The sequence below is a fragment of the Varanus komodoensis genome, unplaced genomic scaffold (assembly GCF_004798865.1).
Source record: "Varanus komodoensis strain SLA01 unplaced genomic scaffold, ASM479886v1 scaffold25, whole genome shotgun sequence".
NCBI classification, from domain to species: domain Eukaryota; kingdom Metazoa; phylum Chordata; class Lepidosauria; order Squamata; family Varanidae; genus Varanus; species Varanus komodoensis.
This window is the reverse complement of record NW_025335661.1, coordinates 8,187,457-8,203,521: the sequence shown is the minus strand read 5'-3', so window position 1 is coordinate 8,203,521 and position 16,065 is coordinate 8,187,457. Positions and strand designations below refer to the sequence as shown.

At 42.0% G+C, this 16,065-nt stretch overlaps 1 protein-coding gene across 1 annotated transcript in view; it reads right to left on the bottom strand.

Moving 5' to 3' along the window:
• COL4A3 (collagen type IV alpha 3 chain) overlaps positions 1 to 1,355 on the bottom strand; it is a 62,620-nt gene extending 61,265 nt beyond the window's left edge. Inside the window, exon 1 of the mRNA XM_044432744.1 lies at positions 1,269 to 1,355. Within this exon, the coding sequence (XP_044288679.1) occupies positions 1,269 to 1,355 (87 nt within the window). The remainder of the gene's footprint in view (positions 1 to 1,268) is intronic.
• Between the last annotated feature and the right edge of the window lie 14,710 nt (positions 1,356 to 16,065).

Here is a 16,065-nt window from a genome sequence, read left to right as displayed (position 1 = left end):
GCTCCTCGCCACCGCTGTCACCTGAGCTTCCAAAGAAAGCTCCGGGTCGAGGAGTACTCCTAAGCTGCGGACCTTATCCCTAAGAGGGAGTGTTGCACCATTCAGACTATGAGTATCCAGACTATGAGTGTGTGTAGCTTTTTAGTTAGGAGATAGGAAAGGACAGAGTGGAGATAGAGGTGAAAGCTGACAACCAGTGCATGTAGGTTACTTACAAAGAACCTTTGTGGAATATTGATTTGGGATCAAAGTATACATTGAGTTAATTGGAAAAAATGAAAGCTTTTATCTCCACACAGGTGGGGGAACCTGGGAAAGGTTTGATCCTCCTCTCCCAGTATGTACTGGTCCCGATCTAAATCTGGGCAGTGTGTATTTACATTCAAGTAAAAAGAAAAAAGAATAAGGCTCAGCTACATGAGCTATTTCTGGTCTAGGCTTTATTTTTCTCACTCCCTTTTTCATTTGCAGCTATTAAGTTAGATGAGTTTATTTGCATCATTTTAGATAAAGTTAAGTGGACTGATATTTTTATCATAGACTTTTTGATGCTAAAATAACTTCATTGTTCTTAATAGGTTTTTGAATGGTTATATTATTGCTGTTAATCTAATACACTGTGATCTGAGGCACAATCTTGTGAAAATGTGCCATCCAAATAAATGGATAAGAAAATACTGTGCACTGATGATGCACAGATGACATGGGACTCTGAAAAGAAAATTTCATGTTTTTTTATTATCCACAGGAACACATATTACACACACACCAGCAAGGCTACCATGGGTTGTATAGACATAGTTTCAGGTACTGGACTTTCTTCTGTCCTGATCTATTGCAAGTCTTGAGCTAAACAAACCTACTTATCCCAACCCACAAGCTGAAGCTAAGATAGAACAGGTAGATAATTGAAAGTGAGCTAATTTCCTTCCCATATTGCAGAACTGAATGCATAAATTAGAGGTTTTATGTGAAGTAGGTGAGGGTTACTATCAGTACCTGGTCCAAAGTGACCCAGTGAGCTTCACAACAGAACAGGGACTTGAAACGGGATCTTCCAAGTCCCAGTCCAATGCTCTAAGCACTGATTATTATAATACTAACTTAGCTTATAAGGTTATTACAACTAAATAATGCATATGATGTTTCTATACAAATCTTAGTATAGTTCTGTTATTTTTCCAATGTACATTTAGCCTAATACAGTTTAAGAGACTGGGAATTTATCTTTGCAATAAACAGCGGGGGAAATATGTAGAGCCCCTTACCTTACTACCTTTAGTTTCATCACAGTAGCAGTGACTTTTGCTCTTGCAGATACAGTTCTGGAAAGAAGAAAGTGGGATATTTGACATAGCTCATTGTTGTACTCTTTTAAAAAAATAAAACAATCCCCATTAATGAAAAAGCTGGAGTTGTCTGTTTGAATACAACCCCTGCCTTTAATCCAGATGCTGGCATCTGAATTCCCAGCTGTGCGCCTTTACACACTCATTCACTTCCCAGTCTAGTCCAACTACTGATTCACATTCACATAAATTAGAACTTCCCTGTTTAGAAGTCTGCACTGAACTTCACTATACCAAATTTCCCTAACTGTGATTTTGTTTCCTTTCTGAATTGGACTCCAGCACTTTTCTCTGTATGTCCTGTGAAGCAAAGAGAAGTGGCTTCTGCTGCTGTGTTAAGCCATTGCCCTTTGTCCCATGTCAAAGGGCAGTATTCAATGCTGCTGCTTCCATAGCAGGAATGACTGTTAGTGCAACAGGAAGCTAGCAGTAGCTAGGACAATAGAAAACTAGAAAGCAAAGGGGCCAACAAGAGGAAGGAAGCTCCGCTCATCTGTGTCAGGGTCTAGAGCATGGGCAGTAGGAGTTCTGGTAGAGGCACCAGAACCTGGGTGACTGGACCTAAGGCAGAGCATGGTCCAAACACTGCCCAGAGTCTGGTAGTTAGGTCAGAAGCAGAGCTGTAGTCAAGAAGCAAGGCATAGACAGGAACTGGGAGCACACAGTAAAGCAAGATGAGGATGTGGTCATGGCCAAGTCAAAAGTTTAGAATGGGGAAGACAAGAAGTGCAGGAAGAATGGTTGTAATCAGGACAGGGAGCAGGTACCTGAGGCAGAGTAAGCCAGACAGGAGAAGCAGAAAGCATGGTGAAGCCAGGTGATGTGAGATAACAAGGTAGGATTCCGTTGTTATCTGCAAGCCTAGGCAAGGTGGGAACCAGATCAAACAAGAGTCATAAGAGATACTGGAACATGCTACTGCTAGCAAGAAGACCTGTGTTGCTAAGGCAACTGCTGGAAAAAAAGCTTATTCTTATGCAGTTCTTCCTCCAGGACTCCCAGCTGGTGCTGAAGTTTTATTTTGTCTCCCTCATTCTCTGGATTCAAATATGATAACTCACTCTCAAGGGTAGGCTAACTGGTTCCAATCACCTTGGACTATTAAGATGCAAATTTGTTAGGAAGGTGAGGTCAAAAGCTATGTAATTTCCTCCTGGTTAAACTGCTGACATCAGAGAAGGAGGCTATTATATTACTGGACAAAACAAATAACAGTCTATTCTAAAGCCTGGCTTTTACTGAACTAAGATCTCCATAAACTCACTTCTTCTAGAGGTTTCCATACAGTATCTAAATGGAGGCATGGATACTTTTTCAGAATTTACAGGGCTTGTGATATATGAATGAGTAGTATATAAGCACCAATTTCAAATCGATAATAAATAAATACATTTTGAAGCCTATGAATAATCTCCAGAAAGCTATATGCATGTCATACAAATTCATGTACACATATTAAGAAAAAAAAGAAATAGTGTTTAGGTGTGCATCAGCTCCACACTGGGGACTCCTTCACCAGATTTACAGGCGTTTGCAAGTGCTGCCTGGACTAAGGTGTGTTAGCCATTCATCCTGACTAGCTGCAAGCCATCAGGAATTCTTTCGCTGGGCATCCCTTGTAAAAAAGGGGACTACCACAAGCAAACGTCATCCTGCTCCCAAGCCTTATTTGCATGACTGCCACAACTACTCTGACTTATTTAAGCCATGACGGACGGCTGTGTCTCCTCTGAGGCATACTCTCCTCTGAAGGGAGGAAGGCACTCATTGTCACCAGTGAGAGATTTTTCAAGCACTCAAATGCAAATAATTCAGAAGAGTATTTTTGTGAGGAGCACAGCAAAGGAGGAAAGGGTTAAATTCCTTCCCCACTCTTGCTGCAGTCCCATAAATTGTCAGGTTCTCCCCAGCTGACGCAATTTGCACCCAGATCTGCTTCAGAGACCACAGTGCAATAGATACTGAATTGACTCTGCTACCCAGGCAGATTGCATGAAGTCACAAAAATGATTTGACAATCCAAAGCTGTTTACTTTCATTCCAAACATAGCCATTGTTATCTGCAAGCCTAATAACAGTTATTCATGGTAATTTATTCATTTATATAATAAGTAAATTCCACAATGGAGTACAGATAAGTTGTACGTATGCATGAAAAATTGTAGGCAATTTGGCAGTACATAAATATTAATGGATGAATTAATGAATGAATAAAGTAATAGGATCTTCTACTTTGTCCTGTGCTAGTGAAGCCTCACTATAATATATGCTTCAGACTAGAAGAGGAAAAGAAAAGAGAATGGAGGGGGTGTGGCCTGGATAATAAATGGCACCATGAGAAAAGTACAGCCAGAAAGAGAGAAATAGATGGGCTGTATATGGGCGTGTGAGCACCAGAGGAGAGAAAGGTGCACAGTGTATGCACGGCGAAAAGAACCAGATGCGCTATGTTCATGCAAGTCAGAGGTACACGGGAGGAAAGGTGATGAGAGGAAAACATGAGCCGGTATCACAAACATGCTGGGGGAGAAGGAATGAGACATGAGAGAGAAAAAGTGGCGCTCCCACAGTCTGCTAATTAGGCAGTGCAGAGAGGGGGAGAGTTCTTCAGAGGAATGTATCAGCCAAAACATTGGCTGCAAGCCCTGGACAGTTGGAATATAGCTTGGGATTTTCATTGGATACACTTTGGGTGGCTTTCAAAGTTTCTAGCTTTCATCTAATGGTACCTTCCCATGACAACTGATTTGTGCTTTCTGGGGCGCCATACCCATTTATGAGGGGCCTTCCGTATAAAATACAGAAGACTCAGAGCCTTAGGTGTGGTTTTTCTATTGATTTGTAACTATTTTGCTGTACAGATCAGACAACTCTTACATTTATTAATAACTCAGCTGTTGACCCAGAACTCATTTGACCCCTTATAGAGTTCTTGAGAGAAATCCTTCATAATGAAAGTATTTTAACTCTAAACATCAACCCCTAAAATAGAAATAAAGCTCCATCCGATGCACATCTTGACAGAAAAAGTTCCACAACTCCTAGCATGCCCAGCCAGCCATAAAAATCGGTGAAAGGACCCAGGCATTGGGAAAGAAGGCAGAATGACCTCCTGCCCTGGCAACTATCCACTGAGGACAGTAGTCCTCTGTATCTAGCATCTTCCAGTCTTGGAACATTTACTTTCAGCCATGTTTATCATGTCCTGTATTATAACAACCAGTATAGATTGTTACATTGATTCCATATGTTAAACTATCAGCATTGCTCACCCCAGCATTACTTTGTATGATAAGTAAGAAAGTTCCAGTGACTCTTCTCTGTCATCTATCAGTTTGGTGTGTACATTGGACAGCAATAAAATATATACAATAGTGCAATGCAGCAACAACTAATGTAGGTTTCATGTGCACATCTAACTAGGATGGCCTGGATTCTATACTGTTCATTAATGTAACACAAGGGCACTGTCTGCTAGCTCCCCAGTCATTTCCCCCACAATTTCCAAAGGCTCTCCAACCCCTAGGAGACTTTCCATGATTTATTTATTTATTTAGAATATTTATATGCCATCCTTTCGCAGAGCCTCAGGACGGCTTACATAAATAAATAAGAAAAATAGAATAAAACGTAATACAAATAAATTCCAGATCCACCCTGGCTGCAGATTAAAACATATATAGCTAATATTAAATGTTATTAAAATATTGTTGAAATAAAAAGGTCTTAGCCTGGCACCGAAAAACAAATAACAATGGCGCCAGGCGGACCTCTCTGGAGAGCGCATTCCATACGCAGGGCGCCACCGCAGAGAAAGCCCTCCTCCGGGTACTTTGCCTCCTAATGTCTTTCACGGAGGGTTCCCGGAGGAGGGCCTCTGCTGCTGATCTCAGGGGGCAAGAAGGCAAATACAGAAGAAGGCGTTCCTTTAGGTATCCAGGTCCCAAGCCGTTAAGGGCTTTATTGGTAATAACCAGCACCTTGAATTGAGCCTGGACTTCGATGGGAAGCCAGTGAAGCTGGTAGAGGACTGGGGTTATATAAGAATAACGCCCAGTCCCTGTCAGCAACCTGGCTGCTCTGTTTTGCACCATCTGAAGTATCCGGACTGTCTTCAAGGGCAGCCCCACGTAGAGCACGTTACAGAAATCCAACCGGGAAGTAACCAATGCATGTGTCACTGTCGCTAGGCAATTATCCTCCAGGTAGGGACGCAGCTGATGGATTAACCGACACTGAAGGAAAGCGTTCCTCGCAACTGCAGTCACCTGAGCTTCCAGGGACAGCTCTGGGTCGAGGAGCACTCCCAAGCTGCGGACCCTGTCCTTTAGAGGGAGTGCAACCCCATTCAGGGCAAGGTCCAAGTCACCTACCCAGGAGCTCGAACCACAGGAAAATGCAGAGGAAGAGGAAGTGAGAAGGCCTTGATCTGTGCATGCTACTCCATTGACAAAAGGAAAGTGAGGATCTAAAACTGTTCAGAAGCTGCAGCTTTTGCAAAAGGAGGCAGCCAGATTAATAAGTGGGACTAAAAGACTGAACATGTAAGGCCAATTCTGGTTCTCCTGCACTGGCTATTTGTTTCCCTGTGAACTGGATTCAAGATACTGGTTTTGTAAAGCCTTACATGGCTTGAAGTTGCAGTACATGAACCTGAATCTACCTGGACAGTATGGTTATCATCTGAGGCCCTCCTCACAAGCATCCCTTCCAAGGGAAGAGGGCCTTCTCGGTGATGCCCTCGAGTGTGGAAAGATTGCTCCACTGGGCCTGCTTGGCAGTAATAGAGTTATCTTTTTGGTGCCAGGTTATGGCTGCTCTCTACTTCCAGACAGTTAATGGCATATGATAGGACATGTTAGCTGTTTTCACTAGTCTAGTTTTTATTTAAATTGTTTTAGTTTAAATTGTTTCAAATTTTGTATATTGGAATTTTATCTTGCATTTGTATTTTAGTATCTATTTTTATTGCTAGACCTGTTTCATGATTGGGTATGAATCCCCCAGGGGGCTATTAGGTGGTATAGAAATAAAACAGTGTCATTTAAAAATATTCCATATATTATAATTAAGACCGAGTCTGTATAGTGGAATAACATTAAGAGAACAAAAGGTGGGTCAGAGCAGTTAACAGCTTTTTCAAACGCTTTCCAAAACAGAGGTGGTTTTGTTCTTTCAGCAGAAAACCAGGACTCCACTGAATGACTTTGTTGACTGTATAAACGCCCATGATTGCTGTCCCTCTTTCTCTGCCTTTCTTGCCGCTGTGCTGAATTAGAACTGCCAGGCAAAGGGCAGTTCGCTGACACAGCACCTCGCTGGAAGGAGTTGCAGAAAGCAGAGGGATGACAGCATGATAGGGCATTTGATTTGTGTTAAATTAAAGTTTAAAAGCCTGAGAGTGATGGGATGGGAAAGTTAAATAAGAATCACATAAGTAGTTGGATTCACAATGTGAAAAATGTTTTCCATTAACATTTAGGATGATTTCATTGCCCAGTGAAAATGAGCAGCGAGAGGCCTCAGGAAAGTGCTTGTGGATCCCTACCTACTTGTTCATCGGTTGGGTATCCCCCTGTTACAGACCAACAAAATGAGAATGGTACTTTTGAATTGATGCTGACCAATTCTTAGAGGATAATTCTTGGGATGCTCAGATATAAGCACAAAAACCTGTACTGGCTGAAACTGCTGAAGACATTTCCCTGACATTACTCATTGTTATATAAAATTGATGAAAGAAGTTAGAGAAGGCACAGCTTTAAAAATGTAGGAAACAGAGATTAAGCATGGCAGGATTTTCCACAATAACAATGCATAGTTGAGGAGTCTAGACAGACCATACAAAAGAAGCTGTTGCACCTAAAATGGATTCCGGGTCATTTGTCCTCCTACTGACACCTCCTCAAGAGTTTGTGCCAGCAACTTCCACGTTTAGTCTGAGAACACTGCTTTCCATTTCTAGTGAGTCAAGATGCAACTGACGGTGACCATGACCCGTGATGCTTTGACTTGACTATTCCTGTTTGTACCAAACTTTCCGCTAAGTCGAGATGTACTTTGGGGAAGCGGTTTAGCTCAGTGACAGAGCACATCTGGTGCATGCAGAAGGTCCTGGATTCAATTCCCAGCATTTCCACATATGGCTAGAAAAGGCCTCAGCCCAAATCCCTGGAGGGTGGCTGAATATCAGTGTAAACCACACTGAACTATGGATCAGTTCTGAGCTTTCTATGCAACTAAGCATAAACTTGAGAGAGAAAAAGACCTGCAGCTCCCAGCATCCCCCAGTCAGCCCTTGCCCAGACAGTTTCTGTCTAAGCCTGCACAGGACTGAGTCCTAAGGCGAAACAGTATGCACAGCACAGATGGGGAGATGATCATATGTAACATACAGGTGAAACAAAATATTTCTCAACTTGCCTCTGGAGCAATATTAAAGTGTCCCATGGCCATTTTTCTGTCTATGCTTGAAAAGGTTGAGGAATATAGCCTGCGAACCGTGTCAAAGATAAGGGAATATAAGAAAGGCAACAGTCAGGCTTTCCTGAGGCACCCTAGCCAACCATAGGCAACAGTTTCCTGAGGTCAGGCTTCATTGACCCCTAGCCAACCACACCACCATACTAGTATTGCCCTGTATTGAGCTGCACTAGAAGAGATTAAATGAACTCAACAGCTGCTAGCCACAATGGCCATGTGTTGCCTGCAATGTCAGGGACAGTATATCTCTGTGTCCCCACCACGGGGAACAACAGCAGCAGGTGCTGTTCTCTCGTCTCATTCTTGTGGGCTTCTCATGGGCATCTGGTTGGCCAGAATAGTACTGGACAGATCCAGCATAGCTCGTTATGTTCTGAACCTACAGAAAATCAATCTATGCAACCTATCTTGCATGCTGTTCTCTCCAACGGGGAGAGGCTTTGGCCCAACAGCAGACTATATGCTTTGAATATGAGAGAAAATCCCTGGCAGCTTCAGGTAAGGCAAGAAAAATCCTGCCTGAAACTCTGGAGGGCTGTGACAAAAAATGTTGACAGCACTGGGCAAGATGGACCAATGGTTGGGCCAAGTGTTATTCTGATGCCATTTCCCACAGCTGAGATATCCGTTTAGATATGAAGCAAAAGCAGCATCTGTTTGTATCTCTTCTTTGAGGTGAATAGCATGCTGGTATTAGGCTTAGACATGCATGGTGGAAGAGATGGGGATAAGAAGCCACCTGTAAGGTTCATAGCAGACCAAGGTAGATATAATACCGAGCAATACATGGCTGATCCACCAATTGCTACAGCTAACATTTTTGTGATACAGTGAGGATAATATAAAGGTCATTAGTGAGAAACATCCCTCAAGTTAATGAGCTCACTAATTCGAGACTGAATTTTGCTCATGCTAGAAGATGATTCCAAACTGAATCCCCTTTCCTGACCAAATGGAGTTAACACTATTCTGAGGAAAGTTCCTACTGCTTGGGGGCTAGACATTACTCTTGATCTGACATCAGACGCAGTTATATTCCTACTCCTCTGGTCCTCCCTTGCCTACAGTGTCTTTCCTTAAACCAGAGGTGGTCTGGTTTTTACTAGCTGCTTGGCTTATCTTGAAGTGTATTGGCCTTAGAATTTCAGCTAAGAATTCTAACCCTACCTCTCCTTCCAGTTCAGATTCAGAGTCTGAGGTAACTACCTTGGAATGTGATATTTTGGGAAAAGCTGCTCCAGTGCTTACAATATGAGGCAATGACAAGAACTCACAACGGTCAGGCATTAACAAAGATGTGGCATTTCCAGAGGCAGAAGCAAACTTAGGAGCACCTAGGAGCAAAGAATCAAGCAAGACTGAGGCAGCTGGTAAGTCAGGCATGCAAAGCAGCTACCACAAAAACCAGCATTACTGCAGCAAAGCTGAGCAGTCCTGGGAAGACTTTTATAGCACCTTATTTCATTCTCAGCTGGTTTGTATTGCTGGACTGGCTCTAATTCTACAAGTATCTGCAGGGTTGATGTTAATCCTGCATGTACTTGCAAAGTATATCAGGCTGCCTTCTCTGTTAGTGGAGCCATAGCACTTTGCAGAATGAGCAGATCTGCCATTGCAGACCTGAAGGCCCTGCCATTCATTTGTGCCATTGCCATGCTTCCCCCCACCCCCATTCCACGCACAGAACACGGCTGCATGGGGCTAAGTGACCTGGATGGGAAAGACACTGCCAGTGCAATAGAGTGGGCAAGAGTGTTGGGCTAGTATGCCCAGCCGGTTGCTGCAAACCCTGACCCTCACTCGGTGTCTTTGGAGAGTCATGAAGATTTTTAATTATTTAATTTTATGGTTAAATTTGTATCTGGTTCTTCAACTGAATGGTATTCAAGGTGACTAACAGTATAAAATAAGAAGTAAGTGGTAAAACATCAATAAAATACAGACAGTTGAACAAACAGCACATTTACAATGAGTATAAGACAAGGATGAGGGAGATGTGGCCCTCCAGATGTTTTTGGACTACAGGTCCCAACATCCATCACTGCTGGATATGCTGGCAGATGCTGATAGGCAGTTCCAGTCCAACAACATGCCCAGCACTGGAATAAGAAGTCAGCTAAGGACAAGACTTTGAACAAAAATGTTTTGCCTGCTGACTAAAGATACCCAGCAAAGAGCCTAGAAAGACCTCCCCTGACAAGGTAGGTTAGTTCCTATGTGGGGTTCTGAAGATAAAAGGGGGGCACATTCTACTATGAGCTCCTTGGAGGAAGAGTGGGGCAAAAACCGTAATAAACAAGAATGATATTCAGCACTATTTATTGTAACTGTAGCAAATGAAAGTTGCAGACAAAGACTTAGATGGTGTTCCTCCAAAGAATGTGTCTGTGAAAATCAAATATTATCTAAAGTACTTTTCATACTTGCAAGAGATAAACTTCACTTTCATAACCACTCAGAATAAAATGGTACTTGAGCCAGGCATGTGGACAAAACCATCTGGCTCAGTTATTTACATCCACATAAATTATTGGTATGCAATCAACTAAGCAGACTTTTATTTCCACAAATAAAGATTAAAGCATAAAACTAGTTGCATTTATGAAAAGACCTGTGGGTGATTTAAATGGATGGAATTACAGATACATTATGGGAATCTTTCCAGTTTTGGTGAAGTGGATAAACTACAGAAACCTTCCCCATCTGATGCCATCAGCTCCCATCATCCCCAGCTAGTGCTCAGGAATACTGAAGGTCACAGAAGAAAACATCTGGAGAACACCTGGTTAGGGATGGCTGGACTTTGGCTGGGAGACCAAGGTTCCAAGTCCCACTGAACAACTGTGATGCTTTTTGGATGGCCTTGGACAAATCATTATCTTTTACCCCAACCTACATCACACGCTTAAGGCTGCAGTCCTGCGTCCGCTTACCAAGAAGGAAGCCCTCTGAACTCAGTGTGATAGACTTCTGGATAAACAAGCCCAGTATTGCATTGTAAATGGAATGTAAATATCCCATAACATTGTATAGTCCTGATTTTTTCAGCAGCCCAGAACTTCTTATACTTTTCTGCTGAAAATAAAAATATGTAGTTTTTGCCATGAGGATATGCAAACATGGAGACAACCGTATGTGCCATCTTCAATTCCTTGGGCAAGGTGGTGGTGGGGATAAAAACGTAATTCATAAATACATATCAAGACTATGTATCAGTAAGCAAAGCTTACTTTCTGCGAGCCAAGCAGTGTCTATCTCCTAGCTGATACCAAAAGGCAAACAAGTCCTCAGTCCAACATTCCAACCCACATGTGGCTCAGTGTGCTAAGGGCTGGAATGCTGCAGGACCTTGTTTTTATGACCCAAGTTTTGACGGTGAGATGTAAAAATATTCTGTAATCAGATTGTTTTTGACTATGTGCATTCAATATTTCAGCTTTCTGGGTGGCCTGGAAGTACTGTAATCATTTAATGACATACTCCAAGGTGATGAGTCCTCTGTTTTGGGGAAGAAATGTAAAAAAATAACCATTTCCAGACTATTCGAGAAATAAGGGTGACTTCAAGGAACTGCCCCAGCCATTCCATTCTCTGAGTTAATAAGGCCCACATATCTGCATGTCAGAGTTTTGTAATTAATCATTCTTTTCCTCTCCTCTTTCTATTTCATTTCCATTTGAATGTTTTCTTGTAAGATCCTCAGGTCAGATTTCATACCATGCAAGATCCACCAAATAGATTCAAATGGGAAACAGCACAAGCCCTAGCTAAACATTTGTTTTTAGGAACAAACTAAAATTATAGCTACTTACTCAAAAAAAGGTGTGGGGGTATAGATGAGAACACATGTGTGTGTTGCAGTGGGGGAAATAGGGGCTTTAATTCTACAAAACTGATGTATTTTACATTTTCATATAGGTAAAAAAGACATTTGTAAAAGATTGCATCATTTCTTCAGTGAACTAGCTACTAGACTTACCTTCTTTGTTTTCAATAAAATATTTAGAATTCTCTGTCTTGTACTGCAGACTGTAAAGCATCCAAGTGTAAGAGACAAAGAAAATTCAAATTATAAGAACAAGCTTAAGTAAGTGGAGAATTTGCAGCCGTTTGCAGAAGAAGGGGCCTGGCTACAAATGCAGGAACTTGGTGAGTCAGGTTCCAGTAATTCTAGAATACTGCTAGCAAAGCAAAATGCCAATATACTAAAATCGTTTCATGCATTGTGAGCACCAAACATGAATTCACTAGAATTATCAAAGAGCTTTATATGTTTTTCTGGTGATTGCTGGAACCAGTATACCAAAATCCAATTATTAAGCCTTCAATAAATATAGACAACATGGAGAAAAACTAGGAGATGCTGAGATGCAGGAAAACATGTCAGTTCCCCCAAACATACTGTGCAATCACTTGCAAACTGGATTTTCTTCTGGAAGGCTGCCAAACTGACACTAGAAGGTAACTACTCTGACATCTCTTCAATGGCTCCGAGCAATCAATGCATAAATACACACACCTAATCCACTTTAAAGCAACCCAAATGAGTGCTCATTATCACATCTTGTAGTAGAGAATTCCACAGTTTAACCATGCACTTCCAAAGTAACCAAAGTACTTCCTTTGATCTACCCTGAATTTCCCACCATTCTATTTCATGGCTGTAGCATTGGAGAGGGGTAAGATCATCAGTGCGCTTTTCTCCACACCTTGAACAATTTCGTACATGTGTCGTATGTTTCCTCTCACTCCTAATCTAAACTGTTCCAACCATTTACCTCTTGTGAATGGTCTGATCAGTCTCTTGATCCTTTTGATTGTCTTTTCCAACTCCACAAGATCCTAAAAGGTAGCTGACATAGAGCATACCTTTGTGGAAGGCATACTGATGCTATCTCAGCTGGACTTGACCTTTTATATGTTTATTAATTTTAATAAGGGTTTCCATCAGTTTACCTGGAATGGGCAGGAAATGGTCTGATCCCTACTGGATACATTAAAAATTACTTTGCTGATCTTAGGGAAGCAGGGAAAACAGAAGTGGCAGGGCATGCAGGTGGGCAGGGAATTCGAGGCCTCCCGATCATGCCAGCACAGGGAATGTTAGGTGGGCTCTAAGGTTCATCTAAAAGAAGTAGCTTTCTAGGAGGATGGAGATGCAAAAATGGCCTCTGCCATTCTTACAGCCTGCTGACAAGATTCCAGCAGCGCTTTGGACAGACAGAAGTCTCTGAGATTGGAGAGCTCCCTCACCCTACAGGATTGCTCTGTAATATGTCTTAAACCTAAGTCCATGTTGTAAATTAAAAGAGAGAGTGTGTGTAAGAGAGAGAGACTTATGGCTCTTTAAAGATGAACAAATGTGTTACATAATTTGCTTTCACGAAGGCTGTCCACTTCATCAGATGCATTGCCTAGGCAAGCTTATGCTAGGAATCTAGGAAAAAATTGTGGTGGATTCAGATGCCTTTGGATTTCTCTGACTTCAGCCTGCAAATGTCACAGCAGACTAGCTTCTTCCAACTAACATGTGCATTCTGTGAACTTGCAGACTAGTTTTTCTGCTTCTGGGAGAGGGGGATTTGTTGAAATTTGCATATGCATGTTATCACTGAGCACACTTGTGTACATGTGCTAATCTGCATGTGTATTTATGTCAACTAACCCAGATTTTTGCATTTGCACAAGTCTGTAAGTGCAGATTGTGAATAAAATTCTGGTGAATTTTATTCTGGTGAAGTGAGTGGTAAAGTGAGTGGTGAATAAAATTCTGCTTTAAAAAATCTGATTCTGTGAATGATTGGAAGATGGAACAAAGGACACCCAACAATACACAAAACAGAGATGCAATAGATTTCATACCATGTGTCCATCCCTAGCTTATGATATAAGAAATGCACTCATATTTTGTTCTTTTTGTTGTGACTGGCTAACATAACTGTCCCTCTGGAAACTGTTGTAAAGGAAGTAGATGTTCAAGTCTCTATTGTGGGATGACGACGACGACGACGATTACATTGCATTCATTGCCTGCTTTCCCCCCCTCTTGTGAGGAACTCAAGGCGATAGAACATATCCCCACAAAATAAATTCATTCTCAGTTCTGTGTGTGCTATTTGGCCTCCTGGAAAGTGCAACCTGTGCTGGGAGTCTCGAAAACTCCTGTCTTGTGCTAATGAAACACTTTTCCCTTTTTTGAGGACAATCCATTTATTTTCTTGGTTCAGCCTATAAGCATATCAAGCCACCTAGGCCTGAAATACGCTCTCCTCAGTCTGTGGTATGAGTGCATCCCCCTGCAGAAGCTCCCAGGGCCATCAATTACCTCCTGATTTCATGGCTCACCTGGAGGCATCAATGCTTCCGGGACAGCAGCAGCTTAAAAGGGTCTCATTAATTGTGCAAATTGCGTGGGTTTTCTCTTTGTTTTTTCTTGTGGAGTTTCCTGTTTTGAGTTCTTATTCATGTTTTCCATACAAACCTTATTTTAATGAGCATATTGTTTGCATGGGGATGGGGATGGATTTAATGGCAATGGGGATGGATTTAATAATAAGTGCAATCTTCTGCTGTTGATAATAAGACTCACAAATAAGACCAAACCTAGAAACCAATTCAACTTTTTCAATAGGACTTCCTGCCAAAGAACATCTTGCTTTGGATAGCACTACAGTCTTAAAATATTTCTTAAAAGAACATTCCATTGAAATCAATGGGTACAGTAACATTTTACCACCTATGTTAATGCTTTGCAAGGCTCAAATACATACACAGAATAGGCAGGGACTTCCAGGGACACTGCAATACCTAACAGGGATGTACTGAAGTCTATGGGTAAAGCACTAATTGAGCCAGAACCTGCATATGCACTGGAGTCCCTAAATGAGAACATAAGCATTTCAGAGCAAAAGAGTATCCAGCCACAGTGCACAGATATTTGTATATGATAGTAATCAATATAATTTGTTCTGCAAAATTGATAAGGATCGATATTGTGCTACCTTGGTAGACACTCACGGAACTAATCCTTGTTGGTGCAGCATCCATGCCTACTGAGATTAATCCACTGCATATCAGGCCTGTAGGAGCAGTTCGAAACAATGAGATCTGGTAAATATAAAAGGTCCTACTTTACAGTCAGACTCTGCAAGCTTTTGATATGGAAGGCGACTATATTGGGCTGTATATTTGGAAGGAGGCCATATTCAGCTCCATTGTACCTGAAAGCAAAGAGCTATCTTAGGAGCAGACAAATGTAGGCCACCTGGCACACACAATTCTCAGAATCTCACCACCAGTCTGTACCTCCCTCATCACATGAGGCAACTGCCTTCCTCACTCTTCCTAAGGGTAGGGCTGGCCTCCACTGAACACAGTTAGACTTATTAAATATACATAGGATGGTGCTGTTCCTAAAGCACATAATATAAGTGAAGCTACAAAGTTGCTTGAAAAAGGTTTGCTAAAATAGGAACAACATTATTACTTGACAAGAGTACTGGATGACTGCATAATCCAGTTGACAGATAAGTATAGATATAAGATTTATCTGAGTAAAATTCTCTAAGAATGGTTTGTTTCATTTACATACTGCCCCACAGCCAAAACTCTCCATTACACTAATTGCAATGCAATTGATTCCTTTATTGTTCTGTATTACCCAGGACTGAAGCAGCCCTTACACAGCTTTAGAAGTGTAACTGGTATTTGAAGGTTACCACTGGTCAGGATCTAGTCTGCTTAATGGCTCCATCTTCTGGCCAAATCCAGAATGGCCACTGTAGTAATTGCAGGATTAGGCCCAGGCCAGGCGAGAGCTCTCAGCAACTGAAGAGCAGCTGCTGGAAGTCATGGAGGAAGAGCTATATAAAAACAAGCTGTTGCCTCCAGAGGCTGCTCTTGCAGTACAGGTGTTCTTGCTAGTTGTGGGTCTAGTCTGGTCCTGCACATCTTGCCTCAGCAACCCTGGTCCTGTTTGTCGTAGAGCATTTCTGCTCTTGCCTGATCTGGCTCTTGTCCCGCTTTGCTGTCTCACCTCAGCAGTGCAGCTCCTCCTGCTACTTGCAGTGTGTTGCAGCTGCTGTGTCTCACCTGATCCTTGCTGGATCCCATTCCTGCTGTGCCTTGCTGTATCATACCTGGATGCCTTGCCTTGTTTTGTTAACCATGCCTTTGCTGCTCCTGAATCCCATCCATTTATCCTGCCTCAGGATACTTGCTCCTTGCTCTGCTG